We start from the raw sequence: 20,158 nt of genomic DNA, 5'->3' as shown, positions 1-20,158 counted from the left end.
CGATTTTAATATCATAAAAATGTAAATAACCAAAAATACGTGCTAACTTGTGCAGCAATTGGCAAATTACCCTATTTTGTCGTCAAACATGTTTGTAGACCGTTTTTGTTACATTGATAAATGCTACACATATTGAAAACGCCTACAAGAAGTCTACAAAATTCTGTTGACAATATCAAATCGACAGTGAGCATGCATAAGGGCGTATAAGCGATGATCGATTCTCTTCATCGATTTTCTCTTTGCATTGCTACAGCTAAGCGAAACAATTTTGTAGAATTTGTTCAATGTAGAGTTGTAACAGGTTGCATTGACTATCAAAAGCAACAGCAAACGCACCGACAAACGTTAAATCTAGCGAGTCATTAACAAAAGAGAAAATGGATGAAGAGAATCGATCATCGCGTATACGCCCTTATGAATGCTCACTGTCGAAATACGCATTTACTACTGCATATCGCTAGGCGCAATTTCATAAGTCGACATTGGCCTCGTGTCTCTGCTAAATCAAACTGCGAAAAAGTCTGAACTCAGGCCCCTTCAGCAGCAATCGTTTTATTCTTTGTCGTCAATCATGTATGTAGATCGTTTTTGTTACATTGCTACACGCTACGGTGATCCAACGCATTTTGACAACGCCTACAAGAAGTCTACAAATAGCTGTGTCTACAAATGACCAAATACGCATTTACTGCATCGCATATCGCTAGGCGCAATTTCATAAGTCGATATTGGCCTCGTGTCTCTGCTAAATCAAAATGCGAAAAGGTCTAAACTGAGGCCCCTTCAGCAACGGTACTCACACTGATCGCCTTATGCACATTGATACAATATAAGTAACAACTGGTAAAATTTTGATTTGAATTAAAAATGAACTGTAGCCTTTTTGGATGCACAATCAATGTAGAATATCTCTTCTTAAGAGATGAACTAGCCTCAGGCTAAAAATCTCTAAAATAAAGACAAAAAAAAAAAAAAAAAAAATATCTCTTCTTCTGGCTTTATTACGTTCCCACTGAGACATTACATCGGCTCTCAACTTAGCCACCTCCAGCATGGTCTTGCTCTGTAGCTGCGCCTTTACCAACTAAGCTAAGGGAGGCCCACAAATATATTATAAATGTGAAATTCTGAACGAAAAAAGCTTAAATTGAAAAAAGGTGTCCTTATAAATGTTGTACAATGTGACAAAACAGGTATTTCGCACTCAAATTGTCACTGTCACAATTGTAGATCTACAATAAATTTCATGATATCAAAATGTCGAACAATAAAAAACAATAAAAATGTATTGCAATGAGATCAATTTTGTTCCAGATAAAAAATTGATTATTTTATGGTTACGGTAACTAGTAACCTGAGTACTGTGAACTCAGCCGATTTTATTTTTCAAGTGAGCTAGAAAACATCTTGAAAATCTTCCGAAGTTTCAATTTTTTTTTTGCTGACACAGCTCACGAAATTGTATATACATGCTGTCAAATGAACTCTTGGTTCCTCCTCCTCTGTTCCAGAAATAACGTATACATTGTGATGGGAGTGCACAAAGCTCACATGACTCTTATAAAGTTTGATTACATTCTTGTTTCACTAACCCAGTTTTGGCATTATTAATATCAAATAAAAACACTTTTTCGAGCATCACGCTCAATGATTTACATTATCCACCTACTTAGGTTGTTGTTTCGGCAGTTTCATAATGATAATTCTTAATTTGTTTTCAGTAGGTGGCACGTGACTTCTGAGCTCTTTTGAATGTTTGGCTCCCGTTTGACAGTTTGACTCGGCTCCCAGATGACAAGCATTTTGAGTCAGATCGCAATACTCAGCTAGTATAGTAGTTTTTCTATTATTAAAAGTCTAATATAAAACAGAGGGGGAGAGGTAGCTCATCGATTCTTCCGGTTCGCCTCCTAGCATCGTGCTATAAGGTACCAGGCGATAACCAGGGTAGTTGATCGATAGCTCGATGACGTCATTTCGTTGGCGTCTGCAATGGGAAATTCTCATAGCAGGCGTTGACGATGGGACGTTGTCGAGTTGTTGAATAGCAACTATCGTGGTAACTCACCGATTACCTGTCGATCTGCCAAATTTGGAAAGACGTCTGCATTGAATTGTCTCATATAATAATATTCCGCCCACTATATCACAAGAAATTGCGAGTAGCTGAGTGGAATGGAGATAAGTTAAGCATTGGGTACAGGACCAAGTCTTCCCTGGGTGGTGCCAAAAGATGAGCGCAATAGAATCATCAAGTTGCCATAAGGCACGGAATGAGACTATTGCATGGCTGGGTAGTCAATGTCTTCCATTCGTTAGTCATTTCAGGTGGATTAGAACAGGTTTAGGTTTCGGGTGGGCGTTGGCCAGATTTGGATTTTTCAGATGTAATCCTGGATAGGACCCTGTCATTGAACGTCGCGTGAAAGTGGAACTTAATGAAGGCCTAAGTACTTTTTCGTAGTTTTTAGTTTTCGGATTTGAAAGATCGTCGGTTACAGTGGCCTGCTTACTGAGCAGAAAAACGCGGTCCCAGGTTCTTACATATCAAAGAGATTTATGGTAAAATCGCTTGTGTATCGTGTATTTTGCGAAACTCGTTGTTGTCGTTGGTTCCGGGTTTGAATGGATACACAAATTTGAGCAACGGTATTATGTGATATGAGGGGCTCGGTGACCTTAGAGCAACCGTTTTTGCTTACTGAGCAGAACATGAGTCTAATCTCAGGCCCATCCACATTCAAGATTCGTCAATCGTTTTATTTGTTAATATGACTACATGGTAATAACAGCAACTCGGTGATTAAAAAGGTGCTCGTCTGCCTAGTGGCAAACGTTTTTGCTTACTGAGCAGAAGACCGTGGGTTTATTCCCAAGCTCCTTCGCGTTATATGATCGTTAAGACATCAATTCAGCTTATCGTTTACCAAAACGAACCCTGCTGCAAACCCAACCCTCTTATCCAACATCCCAGTGATTCCTCGTGGAAGTGCAGAGGTGTTCTCGGCTTCCATCAAAGCGAGTGTCATGTGAACACAATCCTTCCCATTCCTTTCTTGACCTGTGTTCGGGCGCGGCCGGCGCTGGTATTGCCTAATTTAAGATCACCGGTTTTTACACATTGAGGATGATTGATAGTCCCAAGCATCGTCTATTGGTTCTCTGTGTAATTACAGCTGATCTGGCAGTAACAGAGTAGCAACCGTGGGCGGTCAATCAAGCTCAAGCAAGCAAGCTCAAGCTCAAGCTCAAGCTCAAGTTCAAGCTTAAAAGTCTAATATAAAACAGATTCTTTTGTATAGAACTATTGTACTTTTAATGTTTTTGTCAATAAGATTGTTGGCTGGTACAATAGATTTTATTACATTGTAACAATAAACTCTATTGTTTTTGAGTGGGGCATTTTTATTCGGGAGCCCCTGAAGTTTTTCGCGCTAGTGAAAACCAAATTTAATTAAAATGCTTATGTAGAAAAATACAAGCATTTAGAAAATTCTCTCCCATTTTACTACTGTGAAGCAATTTTGACTCATTATTTCGACGGCTCATACCTTCGCCACGAGGGCCAACTGTTGATCTCCAATATTTAGGTAATAATTTTCCAATTTCCGATTCGATTTATTTATACCATGGCAGATTCCATTCACTCCCAATGTGCGACGCACGTTGCTGAAGGGTGACAAATCCCAAAACAACTCGCGCTGCCAACTTGACAGCGTGAAACAAAAAAAGCCTTTACGAAAATAAATACAGAAGCTGTCAATCAAAACCTGTCAAAGCTGTCTGCTTGTCTGCGAGTGCAGAACGATTTTTTGCTCCTCTCCTCTGTGGTTCGTAGCAGCAGTGGATTTTGTCGCGAAAAAGGAGATCGAAGTGAAAATTTCCTCGCAAAAAGCAGTATTTCCGCGTGTTAGGTTGTTCATTTCGTTCGAGAAAGTGTATCCACTCCGTTTGCCGACCGGATTGCACACGAAAGTCGGATCTGTTTCCGGGGTCGCGTCAGCCCCGTTTCTGGGCTCCCGACGACGAGAGAGCGAGGCCCGTTCGCAGTGTTGAATACACACTGCTGCGCTGTTGCCTTTAAAACCTTGGGGCTCCTCTCTTGTTGCAACTATCAAGAGTGATTGCGACGACGAAGTAGTAGAAGAAACGGAGCCAACAACGCCACCGTCCGTGGTAGACGTGATGTTCAACAATTACGGCAACGTGATGATGACCGACCAGTTCCGAAAGGTGGAACAATACTCGCCCAAATCGTCCCCGCGGGCCGGTGGGGCAGGCGGACGGTCCCCGGTAGTGGCCCGCCAGGACTCGTCCGGAACGCTTAAGACAACGATCCAGCTCGGCAAGAACCCGTCGATCGTGCACAGTGGGCCGTTCTATCTGATGAAGGAACCTCCAGGTGAGTGCGATACCGAAGGTGAGCAATGGGAAACGGGGTCATGTTGGGATGTTATTTTTTCAGTTCTTAGGTCAATGGAAAACTAGGATCGCTATGATGTTTGCTGGGAAGTGGAAGAGAGTCTTGAGATTGGGGAAAATAAGGTCAAACCTCATGGTATTTGTGGTAGATGGAGTCTGACTATGTTCGAATTCTTATGCCTCTTCTGATTGATCAAAAAATGATCTGCTGTTTAATACGTATAGGCACAATAGATGACTAACTTGCTTAAAAAGACTGATAGTTTGCTTTTTCATAAAGATTGGCATGCACAAAATCGACTATTGACTACAAGTCATTTAAACCTTTAGGACCTTAATATTTACATTAATATGTTTTTATTTTAGGATTTTGGATAATTTTTCCGTTGTTGTTCTAAATTTGACCCAGACGTATAGTTTACCAACTATGTTCAATATAAAACCTTGAATTTTGGCGTATAAAAAATATTCATGGAAAGGAAAGTGTTCTTCTATTCCATAGCAAATTAGAACTATCCTGGTGTTTACTAGGTACATCTTCAAGAGTTCGTCTAGTATTCCCATGTCGGAATTGTAGTGCTTTTTCTTCAGAAGTTCTAGGTTTCGAAAAAAAATCAGAGGATTGGAATTAATTCAGGTATCTTAAGCCCCTTCTAGTGGTGCATAAGGCCAACGTGAAAGATTTTTTGCTCAGCATTCGAGATCCAGTTGTTAGACTATCGATTTTCCCATGTTATATGTACTTTCATAAAAACGTGGAACAATAATGCTTCTAGATGCAGCGCAACTTTTGAGTGTTCTACGCTGAAACTTATCAAGTTTCGCTGGCTTACAAACGTTACTTTATTAATATAGGGTTGATCTCCAAATGTTTCGTAAACTTGCAAAGCAAGACGTAGCCTTCTTGATTCGTGCATCAAAATACATATATCCACTGCATGACCAGCTACCGTTAAACTGGAAGGATTGTACGTGTTAAATCTTCAACGATTTTGCCTTGTTGACGTTGATTATGAGACCCACCGGAGAGGAGCGTTCGGCAAGGTCATTGAGATTACTCTGCATAGAGTGCAGAAATTTTCCTTGGAACATTATTTTAAGATTTGTTCTACTTGAGCTTCGAGAAAACAGGGTTTTATTCTTGGGACAAGTCAGCTTTTGATCATGAGTAAAATTGAGTTACTATGAGTTACTCGCGTTGCTCAACATCAAATGCACATAGCAACCGATACTATTTTAAACGGTGCGTGTTTACAAGCTGCCCCCTCAAAATCGTTGGAAAATTTATGGTGACCTAACGGAACAGTCAGAGATGTTTTGCTTTAATGCCTATGACGTTCGAGCACTGCAAACATTAGGAACCGCATAGTACGGATTCTGATGGCCAATTCCAAGGAGGATTCTGTACAATCCCTGGGATGAACAGCTAAATAAAGACCGCATTCAACAATGTTGCCAAGAGAGGCAGCTCCCACACCTGGACCCTACCTATCGACCCATCAACTCATGAACCGGGGAACAACGGCTTTACTTCCGAAGGAAGGCGTGATCAGAGATGTTATGCCTCAGAACATCCCGGCGGCGCCGACTGGGATTTGAACCCAGGCCTGCTGGGGTGAGAGGTAATCACGCTTACCACTACACCACCAGCGCCGCTTTATCCTAACGTTATGGCGGCTTGCAAATAAAATTTTGCTGATCATAATATTTATTATTAATGCTGAGTTTCCTCATTTCAGGCATGTAATGTAACAAGATGAGCAATAGAGTGATGCACAATTTGAAATTTTCGCTCCACAATACTTAAACGATTCCAAATCGGATCCTGACTAACCTCACAAAATTTGAATCCATTTGGTGAGAAACTGAGATGGCACAAACCATTTGAAGTTTGTATGGGAATTACTATGGGAAAACTAAGATTTTTGCTTATGTCGATCTAATAATTCACCATATCGGTCTGCTTCAAAAACTTTCAACTGTACTTGTACGAAATTTTCCCAGCTACAACTTTGTTAAGGACCACTTTTTGATTAAATGCAAGGATCGAAAGTTATCAATGGTTCAATGCGCTGATGTCTTATGATCATACTCAATCAACTGCTCAGCAGGCAACATTGGTGTTTCTGGGGCGTTGAATAGGACACAAAAATCATGGCTACTATGTCACACTGCAAAATACAGTGTTGCCTACAGAGCACCTGCTTGATCATGTCATAAGTTTACTAATCGCTTAAATAATTTATATCTTTTTCCTGTCTCGTTTTACAAAGAAACGATTTTCAGCAAAGTTGTAGCTGAGAAGATTCTCTATAAGAATTGCTATCGAACTGTTCAATATGGAAAAAGACTAGAAGGCAATGAACAAAAAGTTGAGATTTCCCATAGTAATTTACATGTAAACTTCAAATGGCTTGTGCGAAGTCTGTTTCTAACCACATGAGTTGTAACTTTGGGAGGCTTATCAGGAGCGAAAAAGTCAAATTTTGCATCAGTCTAATGAATAACCTTTTTGACTGATTTTGTGAGATTGAGTATTAATTTTCATGAGCTAAAAATAATCTTCTGAAAACTTTTTGGCCAAATTACACATTCCTTGGTTGTGAAACCACATCACCTAGCGTTGCCCTTACCCGGGAAATTTATCAGATTTATCATTTCTCGACTCCCGGGAAACAGTTTTACTTATAATTCTGGAGAAAATTTGACGAATCTTTAGTGCGAAATCAGGAAAGCTTCCAGGCGAAGAATCTCCCATGCGACACCGTTAGACGCTTCTGAAACAATTTTTGAGAAATTTACGTGTGAAATTGGAAGCTAGGAGCACGCAATAACCTTTAACTCCAACGCAGGCAACGACTGTAATTAAATTGATTCCATTAACTACTGCTTTAATTACATTAATTACACAATGTAGAACATTAACTACTTTTTAACTCCATTAATTAAAGTTGAAATTTCGTAATTAAAGTACATTAATTACATTTTCAATACTTTTAATTACATTGATTACGGATAGATAATTTTAATTACCGTCAGTACTACTTCAAAAGGCATTAATTATTTTAAGTACTTTTGATTGCATTTTAACTTCAACCGGTTCTTTGTATTGCGTGCCCCTCGGTTGGAAGAGTCTTTCTGAAATAGTTGAAAAATGGCCAATGCAAATTTGGGCAGCCGGATCAAACTTTCAGAATAATTCAGAAAAGTTTTCCATGCGAAGTTCGGCTAAAATCAGCCCAGTGGTAGGCGCGTAGGCAACATGTCATACAGTGACAGCGGGCCCAGCACAGCAAAATAAATTATTTGAGTCCGGGACATGCTGCCTACTGTCAAACGCTGCTGTTAGTATAGGCCTTGTCACCCTTGTCACAGGCCTAAAATGGAAAATAATTTCCACCGCCAGCGGTAGCCAGTAAGACTGCTGAGGTTAATCTGAAGATACTGTTGAAACGGAAAGTTGATGAAACTTCCGTTCAACGATGGAAGAAATTTGTGGAGAAGGTGGAAGGTTCTTCCAGGATAACTTTTAAAAACTTCCGGGAGATGTTGGAAGAAACTCCCATCCGAAGAAGTCGGTTGAAATCTAAAAGGGGAAGTTGGAAGAAACTGTCATAAAATGTCGGAAAATTTTCCGGTAAGTTCAAATTTTAATATATAGCTACCGAAAATTATATTACTGGATAAAAACATTTCCCAATTCCCGGGAAGAGTCTTCAGCTATTTCTTGATGCCAGGGTAGCCAGAAATAGCCGGAAAATCGATCCCTAGAAAGCAAAAGAGCCCTAGCATCCCCTGGCCTGGACAAGAGCCATCCAACATAGATCTTTTAATTAATGAAAACTAAATCTTTGTTTATTTTTGAGTAAATATGAGTAACTCAAATTTACTCACTGCAAATACATTAACTCTGAGTACAGTTGTCTTGCCCCTTGATTTTATTAATGCTCTCCTTCAAAACATTGTAATGTATAACCTCATTTCCTCAAAACCGCTGATGTACGGTTACTCCAAAACTGCTCAACTAGGTATATCATTCAATTAGTCGCACATAATCAGATCCCCCTTCTTTGAAACGTTCACAAAGACGCCCTGCATCCAGTCGATCCGAAAAGTCACACTGTCCCAGATTTTACAGAATAATGAACTGATATTTGTAGGACAGTCAATCCCTTAAATCTGAGTAAGATTTCAAAATGCACTTAACTCTCCCTTCAAGAGACAATCGACTTGAGAAGGTATTGAGTTACAGAACGTAAAAAAACTGTCTAAATTACCTCATATTAACTCTTCTACCACCATACTGAAAATGAACTCTTGACACCTGACACTCTTCATAATGATGTATCTCGCATTATATTCACTGAGTGGGTACTAAACCGGGAAAACTGAGAGTACCGGAAATTAATCGGGAATAGAAAACAAATGGGAAATAACCAGGAATTTCCTCAAATGTGTGTGTGTGTGTGTGTGTCATCCTCTATCCCTCACCCAGCCGGGGGCGTTGGACAAGTAGAACTGCGAATAATTTGATCAAATCTCATGCTCCGTAATGGTGCCCTTTATGTTGTGAAGACTAGTACTTCAAAAAGGGTAACTTTTGAGGCAAGACAGGGAGTCCTCAACAAGTTAAGGGAACAGGATGCACTAAATGTCCACAACAGGTACAGCAAAACATCACATAGACGCCCTTATTCACACTAACTACTCAGGGGGTAGAAGGTCAAGAAGAGCCACCGCCGCCAACTAAAGCTTGAACCGGGTACCTGGGACTCCCACGATATACCCGCGGCAATGGTCAGCAGACGATGCCCTGTGCGTATTTAGTATGTAATATGTTTTATTTGGATACACAAAATGTTTGAAGTCATGCGTCATCTAAACCATAATTTGCATCACCACAAATACACTTGTCAACAATCTTCAACTGGAACGTTCTCACCAAATCACTTCACCCGGGAGCGCATTCCCGATGCTTCCACGCATATTTTTTTTTCCCTCCACTCCAACCACACAACAACCAAATATCACTTTTCTTCACTTTTCTTTTTTCAAGTCACTCCGTGCACAAAAGCAATGCACATCTCAAAACCCTGACAATAGTTCAGCGCACTTCTCATCACCGCGTAAATAAACAGAAATTTCACTCGCGATGTCACAAATTTCTGGTCCGGGAGAAACAATCAAACCACGCCAATTTTGCAAACATCAACCAGGAATTTCCTCAAATGCTTCTCAAAATTAGACCTTAGGTCATTTCATCGGCGACGGCGGCGTTGACTTTGGTGTGCATCGGCGTATCATAAATGAATCAAAAATATTGTGTTGGTGCCTGTGACATGTTATAGACAACGAGGTGTTGCTTGATGTGTAAATGTCCAGATTTTTTTTATTTGCCCGAGGGAATTTGGTGTCAGAATGATCACGGTGGAGCGCCGACTCCAAATCATCAGCGGCGCACAGGTCTACTCAAAATACTCCTGGAATTCTCTTGAAACTCGTCTTAGAATTCTCCAGTGACCCATTTCAGAATGCCTGGTAATTCACGACCACTCCGAGGTCACTTTTACTTACAATAAGCCCCGCATGTTCACTCTACCTTTATCAAATGGATAATGGTATCATAAACACACTTCCAGATTCAAAAAATATTATTTCCAAATCTGGCACGTATATAGTTTTGAAATTTGTTCAACTGTATTAAATCGATTTGAATGGACATTTCTTACCAATTTTGTTTCGAATACCTCTTGATTCATCTGCTGGCAGCACTTACTGGCCCTTACCGGCGACCAACTCGTCTGCCCGCAAAAGCAACAACGCCTAAATTTCAAAGCTCTCCGGACGTCCCATCGAAAATGCAATCGAGATATGTATAAGAACAATCTTCAACTGGAACGTACTCACCAAATCAATACATCCGGAAGCACATTCCCGATGCTTATTTTTCTCTCGCATGCCCGTCGTCGTCGAACGGCAAAAAAAGGGAACTCTGTGAGCAATTTTGTGATACGGAATTTTCACTGAACATAAACCGCGAATTTACGTGAGCTGGGCTTCGTGTATTCAAGGTCCGGAAGGCACCGAACCGGCGTGATCAACAAAACACGGCGGCCAAATCCCGCGCAAGGAAGCTGTATCGAGAGTGGTCAACGAAACCGATGTGTGTGGTAATGGATGACGAAACCTACATCAAGGCAGACGCAAAGCAGATACCGGGGCTGGAGTTCTACGTTACCAAATCACGGTTTGATGTTCCGGAAGACATAAGGAAGAAGAAAGTGGACAAATTCGCCAAAAAATACTTGCTCTGGCAGGCCATATGCCAATGCGGTAAACTGAGTAAACCGTACATCACAATGGGTACCATCAACCGCGAATTTTACCGCACCGAGTGTCTCCATAAGCGTCTGTTGCCCTTCCTGCGGTCCCACGGAGGCAAGACATTGTTTTGGCCGGACCTGGCATCATGCCATTACGCGCGATCGACGTTGGATTGGTACAGAGACAGTAACGTTATTTTTGTACCAAAAACCGCCAACCCCCAAATTCGCCAGAGATTCGTCCGGTGGAAAGATTTTGGGCCATAATGAAGGCCAAAGTTTGAAAATCGTCCAAGGTGATCTTTGACAGTGTGCAAAGAGTGTATCATTTTTTTCATTTTTTATGCATTTCAGATTTGAGTAGAGTGAAAGAGATAAAATCAAAACATTCTAGTACATTTGGTGAAAATGCTAGTACAATCCAGTAGTAGTGCTGCCATGTGGTACACTGAAAAATTTCAAAATAGCAGGTTCGTCACCAAAGTGTTCTGTCACTTCGTTTGTGGTATTACCACAGACAAACAGACATATCACATTGAATATTTCTCACTGTAAAACATCGTCGCTTAAACATTACCACCATCTGTTGAGTACACTGTGGTGGCCACTACGCTGAACAGATCGCGGTAGTGTGTAAACGTCAAAAGCAAGGGAATTGACTGTGCGCGCCACAGGTGGAGGTACTACCAACTACGATACTTTTAAATTGTCCGTTAAATGCTTGTTCGATAAACAACTTGCCAGGATTATGTTTGTTTATCTGTGGTATTACCATAGATGTAACTCTAAGAGCAGAAGGTCGTGAAGAAACACGCTCAACTTTTTGGCTCAGCTCTGGTACTCTCTTCGGTCCAAGACTAATCGATGCACCCCTCGAAACATAGGAAATTCCACGAACCCCTAATTTTATATGTCAAACTTTCATAGCGAATCAAAACAAACATAGTGTAGTACTAGAATTTCGATTAGAATGGGGTACGTTAATCGATTTGCTTGAGACCAATAGGTTAGCCAAGTAGTGAGTCAATTTAAAATAGTTAGTTTCGTATTGATTGTTGGTATTACTGAGCCGAGGGGCACGCACTAGTCTTTCAATACTACGCAGCCTACTGACCAAATATTTAAAATCTTGTCATTACTGCTTTCATTACTTTAAATACACTCTAAATTTCATTAAATACTTTAAATACTGACAATATTTGATACTCAAATTATTTTCAAAACATTTGAATTATTTGCCATTACATTAATTATCGTTAATTATATGTTGATTACTTTCAATGCCGCTAAAAGAATTTTAAATCAAATGATTACTGTCCTCAAAGTATTTAAATTACTACGATGTATTTTAAATATCACGCACTCATACCAACAATCAATACGAAACTAACGATTTTAAATTGGCTCACCACTTTAGTAGCCTATTGGTCCCAAGCAAACGATTAACGTACCCTATTCTAGTTGAAATTCTATTACTACACTATGTTTGTTTTGATTCGCTATGAAAGTTTGACAGATAACATCAGGGGTGTGTGGATTCATGCAGAACATGCAGGGGTGAGTGAAATAGCTTGGGACTGCTTGGGACCGTTGCTCTGGTACTGAGTGAGCCAAAAATAATAATGATTTTCTTCGGGACCCAGTGGTTTTAGAGTTACCTCTATGCTCATACCTGGTAGTGTGCGCCCCTCGTACTGAGCAGTGCCACGATTTAAATTTTCCCTCTCCGAATTCCATGAAACTTCGCATAATTGTTCACTAGGGGCAATGAATTAGGGTTCGGCCATTTCGACGCACAAATCACCCGAATTCCAGCACAAGCTTGGTTCATTGCCCCTAGCTGACAATTACGCGAAATTTCATGGGATTCTGAGAGATAAAATCTAAAATTTGTTTATTTTTTCGCTATTTGAGCTGGAACTGCTCTACTTCTATAATTCCAAAATAGACCAGTGACCAGAAGGTTTTTAATCTTATTAGGTAGATTTCAAGCGTAGGCTAGTTCAACTTCAGTGACCAAAAGTGACGCTCGACTCGACTTACATAACAGGGCCCCAAGAATTAAATTGACTTGAATTGACTTCTCCGACATTATCAACGGTCTCATGCACCGCAGTGCGAACATAGATTTGAACCTTTATTTACTTGCAGTATGCATAGTAACATAGTAGTGCATAACACCCGTCGAAGTCGAACGCCGCGACCCAACATTGAGCAATTACGAGACACCAAAGTTGCCGAGGACTACGCGCAGCAGCCGGAAGCTGCACTACCCACGAAAGGCAGCTTGACGCAGCTACTCTTGAAGATGGCTCGATGGACATCCGTTCCGCCATAGGTACTACCATAGAGGTAACTCTAAGACCCGAAGGTCCCGAAGAAACGTACTCAACTTTTTGGCTCAGCTCTGGTACTCTCTTCGGTCCCAAGCTAATCGATTCACCCCTTGAAACATAGGAAAATTCACGAACCTCTCATTTTACCTGAAAGCTTTCATTGCGAATCAAAGCAAACATAGTGTAGTACTAGAAATTTGACTAGAATGGGGTACGTTAATCGAATTGCTTGGGACCAATAAGCTAGTCAAGTAGTGAGCCAATTAAAAATCGCTAGTTTCCACCGGTCGGTACTATGACGAGCACCTCAACGGTGATGCAGCAGAAAACGAAGGTGGCACGGCAGCAGACCTTGGAGCACGCGTAGAAGACGACAGGCTACCGGCCCCTGATCTTCAAGAAGTTGAGGGAGAGATCGGTCGACTGAAGAACTACAAAGCAACTGGTGTAGATGGATCAACTACCAAGTGAGCTATTAAAATACGGTGGTGAAGCACTGGCTAGAGCGCTGCACTGGGTAATTGCCAAGATTTGGGAGGAGAAGATAGTACCGGAGGAGTGGATGGAAGGTTTCGTATGCCCAATCTACAAAAAGGGCGACAAGTTGGATTACTGAAACTAACGCGCGATCACACTGCTGAGTGCTGCCTACAAAGTACTCTCCCAAATTCTATGCCGCCGTCATCATTTGCAAGAGAGTTCGTGGGGCAGTAGTTAGCGGGATTCATGGGTGCCCGCGTTACCATGAACCAAATTTTCGCGATTCGGCAGGTTCTGCAGAAATGCCGCGAAGACAACGTGCCCACACATCATTTGTTCATCGATTTCAAATCCGCATTCGACACAATCGATCGAGATCAGCTATGGCAGATAATGCACGAGTATGGACTTCCGGATAAACTGACGCGATTGGTCAAGTTGACGATGAATCGAGTGATGTGCGTTGTTCGAGTATCGGGGACACTCTCGAGTCCCTTTGAATCTCGAAGGGGGTTGCGGTGATGGACTTTCGTTTCTGCTATTCAACATCGCGTTAGAAGGTGTGATCGGAAGAGCTGGGATAGACACGAGTGGCACGATCTTCAGGAAGTCCATCCAGCTTCGTGGCTTCGCCGATGATATCGACATCATGGCACGGAACTTTGAGACGATGGCGGAAACGTATATCAGACTGAAGGCTAAGGCTAGGCGGATTGGACTTGCCATCAACGCATCGAAGACAAAGAGGTTCTAGGGAAGACAATGTTAGCCTCCCACCCTGAGTTGGTTATTTGGGCTCAGTGGTGACCACCGAAAATGATAACAGCAGAGAAATTCAAAGACGCATTATTGCAGGGAATCGTATCTACTTTGAATTCCGGAAAACGCTCCGGTCGAATAAAATTTGCCGCCGCACGAAGCTGATTACCTACAAGACGCTGATAAAACCGGTGGTCCTCTACGACCACGAGACCTGGATGTGAAGGCCCTTGGTGTCTTCGAACGGAAGGTGTTGTGTACCATCTACGATGGAGTGCAGGGCAGATGGATGACGGAACGTGGAGGAGGCGAATGAACCACGAATTGCACCAGCTGCTGCGACTACGGTGGGCTGAGCACGTCGTAAGAATGCCGGACGGCGGCCCAGTGAAAATGGTTCTCGAAAGCGACCAGTCGGATTTTTTCTCGATATTGAATCTTCTAAAAAAGATCTCCAAACTTTATGTAAAAGACCCTGAAAGACTTTAAAACTTCCCCAGGAAAATCACTACACTTCTCTGACCAGTTCCCTTAAATATGAAGAGCTTGCATTGGCATTGTAGGCAATCAGTACATTGATCTTAGCATATGAAACCATAACAAACATTTCAACTAAATATCGCACTATTAGTACCTATTCCGTTATACTTAAACCTTACCATACTTTCCAGGCGAAGGCGAACTCACCGGTGCAACCAACTTGATGGCCCACTATGGCCTCGAACATTCTTATAGTAAATTTAGTGGTAAGAAAGTAAAGGAGCAGCTCTCGTCGTTCCTGCCGAACCTGCCGGGCGTCATCGACGGACCGGGACATCTCGTAAGTATCCCGTGTTCATAAAATTATCAACTCGCACTTGCACGGTTCAAGAGAAATACCATATTTCAATAAGAAACTTCTTGACCAACAATTTAAAAGGGTCTATCAGTTTTTGTAAACAACAGTTTGTAAGCCTTTTCCTTGCAAAACGAAAGCCGCCTACGAGGAAATTTTACCCTACACGATGATGCCATTGATTTGCGTGGGCGGGCTTCGGGCTTTGTTTTTCAAAAGCTGATAGGCCCTTTTCAATTGTTGATCGATATTTCTTCTGTGGGCGAACGTCGCATTCTTCTCTACCCCCGCATGCAGTTTATACACATTCAGAGCGACGCCGATGCGGGATGTAACATGAGACGGAATAAACCAAAATAGAAATAAAAGCGTCATAATACGACATGCGTGAAAAGCAGCAGACCAGCAGGCGCCGTCCGGCAATATCAGTTGATCAGTTGCATTTATTATTGCAGTAGGTCACGATATTATTTATTTACATTATCGTCACCGATAAAATTTAAAATGCACCTAGCTCTTTCTTCACGCGCTTGTGGCGGCGTTCCTCTTTCTGCTTATCCAGTTCGGCGAACGTCTGATCCAGGCGTTCCTCAGCAATTTTGATGTCCTCCATCAAGGCATCGATCTCTGCCCATTCGTTGCTGCCGTCTGGTATTATAGCACTTCGGCCCGTTGGTCCAGAACTGTAGCTGCAGCCACAGCATTTTGTACAACAGTTTCCGCAGGCTGGTGCTCCAGTAGCGATGAGAATGATGCTCGTTAAGAGGAAGAACAACCGAATTGTTGTACTGTTACCGGGCAGTTCCATTTCAATTGGCTATATGTTGTCGAATAAGTTTCAAAAGAATGCGGTACCTGATCGCATAGTTGACTTTTTTAAATAGTTGCCTTATCGAGAATTGTGATTTTTATTGGTCATTCGTCACCTGATGAGCAGCTGTAATTTTTAACGACGTGTTGAACCAGGGTCGAATCTTAGCAGCGTTTTCAAAATGAAGCTGAGTGTTCCACCAAATCACATCGCTAATGTGTTGGTCGCAATATTAAGTGAAATCAGCTGAATGCGGCTAAATTTGTAATCTGAAAATCATTTCCTCATAGCACATTTTCCAGTTTCCACTAAACATCTTCTATCATTGCAGGACAACAGTTCACTCAGAAGCGTCATCGAAAAACCACCAATCGGTGGAAAAGATCTACTTCCTCTCACAAGCGTACAATTGGCTGGCTTCCGCCTGCATCCTGGACCAGTAAGATCCTATGCTCATGTTCTATCCCTATTTGAAATTTCTTTCACAAATTTCTTCTCCCTCTACCACCCCGCGCAGCTCCCGGAACAGTACAAGCACCTGAAGACGGCCCCCACTAGAAAGCATAAGAATAAGCATAAGAAACACAAATACAAGGAGGGTGTCGCGCCCCAGTCGGAACAGTCGGCGCTGGAGGCATCCGGGCTCGATACCCACGAGAAGAAGCACAAAAAGCAGAAACGCCACGAAGACGACAAGGAGCGGAAAAAGCGGAAAAAAGAGAAGAAGCGCAAAAAACAGCGCCACAGTCCGGAGCATCCTGGTAGCGGGGCTGCCTCGATGCCACCGCAAACGCAAGTCTTCTAAAAACAAAACAAACCAACTTTGTATAATCAAAAGAAACCTTGGATGTGGATGGAAACTTCACGCAGACTCAGCTACTGCAACACAACAACAAACAACAACACTAACGTCGTTAGTGCTAGTTATAAGTAAGGTAAAGATTAATATTAAGGTCATTTTTTCGGTCGAATGGGAGCTGGTTGCTTGTTCCCGGGTTTCCAGATGAAAAGAAAATCCCAATTCGCTAGACATATTAACAGTATATAAAGATGAAAAACAAGAAAACGTAACCCTTAGAACACGGTAACAATTCTTATCAAAGAAGAAGCACCACCCGTTTTCTCTGTTTTTGTTGATAGGTTTAATCGTACCCAGAACAGTTTTGCATACAAAAGTGATTCCTTACCACAAACTTATACTATTATATTGATTGATGATGATAACTAAAGTGTGAAATCGAGTATCGATTGCAAACATGAAAAATGCCAATTTTCGATAGTAGGAGTGTGTCAAAAAGATAATCCTCAATTAAAAAAAAATTAAATTTTATGCAACAGAAGCCTTGTTTTTCTCTTTGCAGAAGAAAAATTATTTAACAAAAAACAACAAAAACATTAAAAAGCCCAATAGCCATGTAAGTTGAACTATACGGTTAAGATCTTAAACTCTTTTACTTTGTCAATGTTTTCCCTTCGCGTGCCCTTGGGCGAAAATCTTCCGTAGGTCGTTCTTTTCTTACCGTCTCTGTTTGTACAGAAGTAAAATTGAAATATTCTCGGACGTTGTGGAGCAAGGTCTGCTCGAGCGATCCAAGCTGGTCGCTGACCTGTAAAAAAAACTTTCCTCTCGTAGGTGGATCAGTTCGATTCGAAGCGACCACCGACGGCGTCACAGAAAGCATGGTTTATCATTTTAGCAAACGTGTATTTATATGATTATTGAGTTATTATTTAATTTTATTTTCATTTAGCAATACATTTGAAGCAAGTGAAAAGTGAAACCTAGTATTGTTATCCAAGAAAGAAAGCCTTGAGTCAATGTCCCATATTATCGTTTTCGTTCGAACCGTATTTTCCATACAAAAAACACGGTTCGAACGCAAACGAGAATATGAGTAGCTGAATCCTGTTCACTGTTTCTGTAAGTCGCAGATTTAATGAGCCACCTCCGGCGAAGTCGCTTCAACTCCTCAGTCGATCTGTGTGTGTTTTTTTTTTGTTTTGGCAAGAAGGAAACCTTCAAAAGGCCATCATGCCACCGCTTGATGACTAGGAGTACAGTCGCGGTGACATGGTGTGTGGGATTCTTACCGCACTAAAACCTCGTTGGACGCTTTGCCCTTTTCCCCCGGAGCCACTCGTCGTATTACCAACAATCAATACGAAACGAAACGAAGCTATTCCTCGGGTGTCTAAGAAAATGGAGAGATGCTACAAATGCATGGGCTTGGGTCATCAGGCGAGAAACTGGCAAAGGCCCTGACAGATCTGATCTGTGCAGGAAATGCGGAGAGAAGGGGCACGTTGCAAAAGACTGTACAAAGCAACAGAGGTGCATCAACAATCAATACGAAACTAACGATTTTAAATTGGCTCACTACTTGACTAGCCTATTGGTCCCAAGCAAACGATTAACGTACCCTATTCTAGTCAACATTCTAGTACTACACAATGTTTGTTTTAATTCGCTATGAAAATTTGACAGATAAAATGAGGAGTTAGTTGATTTTCCTATGTTTCGAGGGGTGAATCGATTAGCTTGGGACCGAAGATAGTACCAGAGCTGAGTTAAAAAGTTGAGCTCGTTTCTTCGGGACCTTCTGGTCTTAGAGTTACCTCTATGGTATTACTTTGAAGGGGGCCGCCTCACTTTACCTTAGCTAATTGGCGCTTCCAGTTTGCTGATCGTCTCTCCAATTTGTGAGCCATTTAGCTCCCAGCGTCGCGTTCTACTCGGTTATCCCCGGTGGTGAATTCAGCCTACTCTGACTCTGACGGAGAGTTCTCCCGGCTTCGGCTTTCACATCGCACTTGTGTGAGCACATTACTACTTTCTAGTTGGTCCTCTCGCCATTTTCGCTGCAGCGCTGACATGATCTGCGTTACTGCTCTGTTGACGGCGTTAAAGGTGCCCTCCTCTCGACACATTTCTTCGACGACATTCTCCGTGCTAAGGGCGAGCATCTCCTCTCGCACAGCATCAAATCTAGGACATTCGAAGACCACGTGCTTTGGTGATTCTTCAACATTTCGGCCAGAAGGGTGACGTTGTGTGTCCGAACCGATGCAGGTACTTTTTAAAGCAGCCATGACCAGACAGGACCTGCGTCAAGTGGAAGTTGACTTCTCCATGTTTCCTATTCACCCAGGTCGAAAGAATCGGTATTAGCCTGTGTGTCCATCTAACGTTCTCTGCTGCCACTTAGTCATCGACACCGGTCTCACAATTTTTCGTACTCCTCTGGTTTCTCTCGTCATATCGTCGTAGTCCTCCGCCAAGGTGATGCCGATTGGGATCATACCGGCGATAACACATACCCCAACAAACAATCGTCTATTGAAGAAACGACTTCTTGGCCATTTTTATTCAACTGCATGCTTAATAGTACTTGTACTATTTTTAATAATAACTTCTGTTCAGGCTTTGTTCACACAAATCTGGAGAATTTATTCAACCTCAACATTGAACTACTGGTGTTGTTTTATAAGGTATGTCGAGAAGCTTTTATTCGACTTATGAGTTGTAACAGAGTTTATACGATAACATTTTTGATTATTCAGTGTTTATTAGACATCACTGCTTCCTTAAAACAGTGATGCTCTGTATACGCTTGATTCTCATGTGAAGTAACGTTTAATTAGACACAATTATACATTTATTAAACGATTATTCAACTGTGGGAAAATTAACCCGAAAATAAGAGGACAGGGGACAGGGAGGACAGGGGGGGAAGGGTGTTTTGTTTTGTGTTTCTTAAGTGGACCCCACACGATTACTTTTATTGACAATAATCGTATTGTCAATACATTCTATATTGACGTCAATACATCGAGATTGACAATATTTCTGAATTCACATCATCAATATTATTGTCAATAATTCCCCTTCGCGTCAATATATTGATGCGTGTAGGGTTTGCTTTAAGTGTATTGTATTTCAATATTTCTGACGTGGGCTCGCACCTCACAGATATTAGAAAATTTATTAAATACTTATACATGCCATTATTGTATGGGATACGAACCATGTACCTTCCGATCACCAGCCGCTTGCCTTGTCATCTGAGCTATCCTAGAATTCATCATATGGGCAACTCAATAATCTATAAAAGCTTGCATGAAAGAAGATACCTATCAGCACTCCCGATCGCAACTCTAGCTCCTTCAAGGCCCTGTGGGAATGATTAAT

At 41.7% G+C, this 20,158-nt stretch overlaps 1 protein-coding gene across 2 annotated transcripts; it reads left to right on the top strand.

Moving 5' to 3' along the window:
* Nucleotides 1–3,781: 3,781 nt before the first annotated feature.
* Nucleotides 3,782–17,750, top strand: MED19 (mediator complex subunit 19). Of its 2 annotated transcripts, none has more exons than XM_065237429.1 (4): nucleotides 3,782–4,405; nucleotides 14,995–15,143; nucleotides 16,301–16,408; nucleotides 16,487–17,750. In XM_065237429.1, the coding sequence occupies exons 1-4, from the start codon at nucleotides 4,189–4,191 to the stop codon at nucleotides 16,772–16,774; spliced, it is 762 nt and encodes a 253-aa protein (XP_065093501.1). In that variant the 5' UTR covers nucleotides 3,782–4,188; the 3' UTR covers nucleotides 16,775–17,750. The 2 variants fall into 2 exon arrangements, with proteins under 2 accessions (XP_065093501.1, XP_065093500.1); XM_065237428.1 differs by having other exon boundaries at nucleotides 3,782–4,423.
* Nucleotides 17,751–20,158: the final 2,408 nt, after the last annotated feature.

Source organism: Ochlerotatus camptorhynchus, unplaced genomic scaffold (genome assembly GCF_037179485.1).
Source record: "Ochlerotatus camptorhynchus isolate MF236.1 unplaced genomic scaffold, CSIRO-AGI_Acam_v1.1 ptg000621l, whole genome shotgun sequence".
NCBI classification, from domain to species: Eukaryota; Metazoa; Arthropoda; class Insecta; order Diptera; family Culicidae; genus Ochlerotatus; species Ochlerotatus camptorhynchus.
Note: the sequence above shows the minus strand (reverse complement) of the source record. Positions and strands in the feature narration are given on the sequence as shown.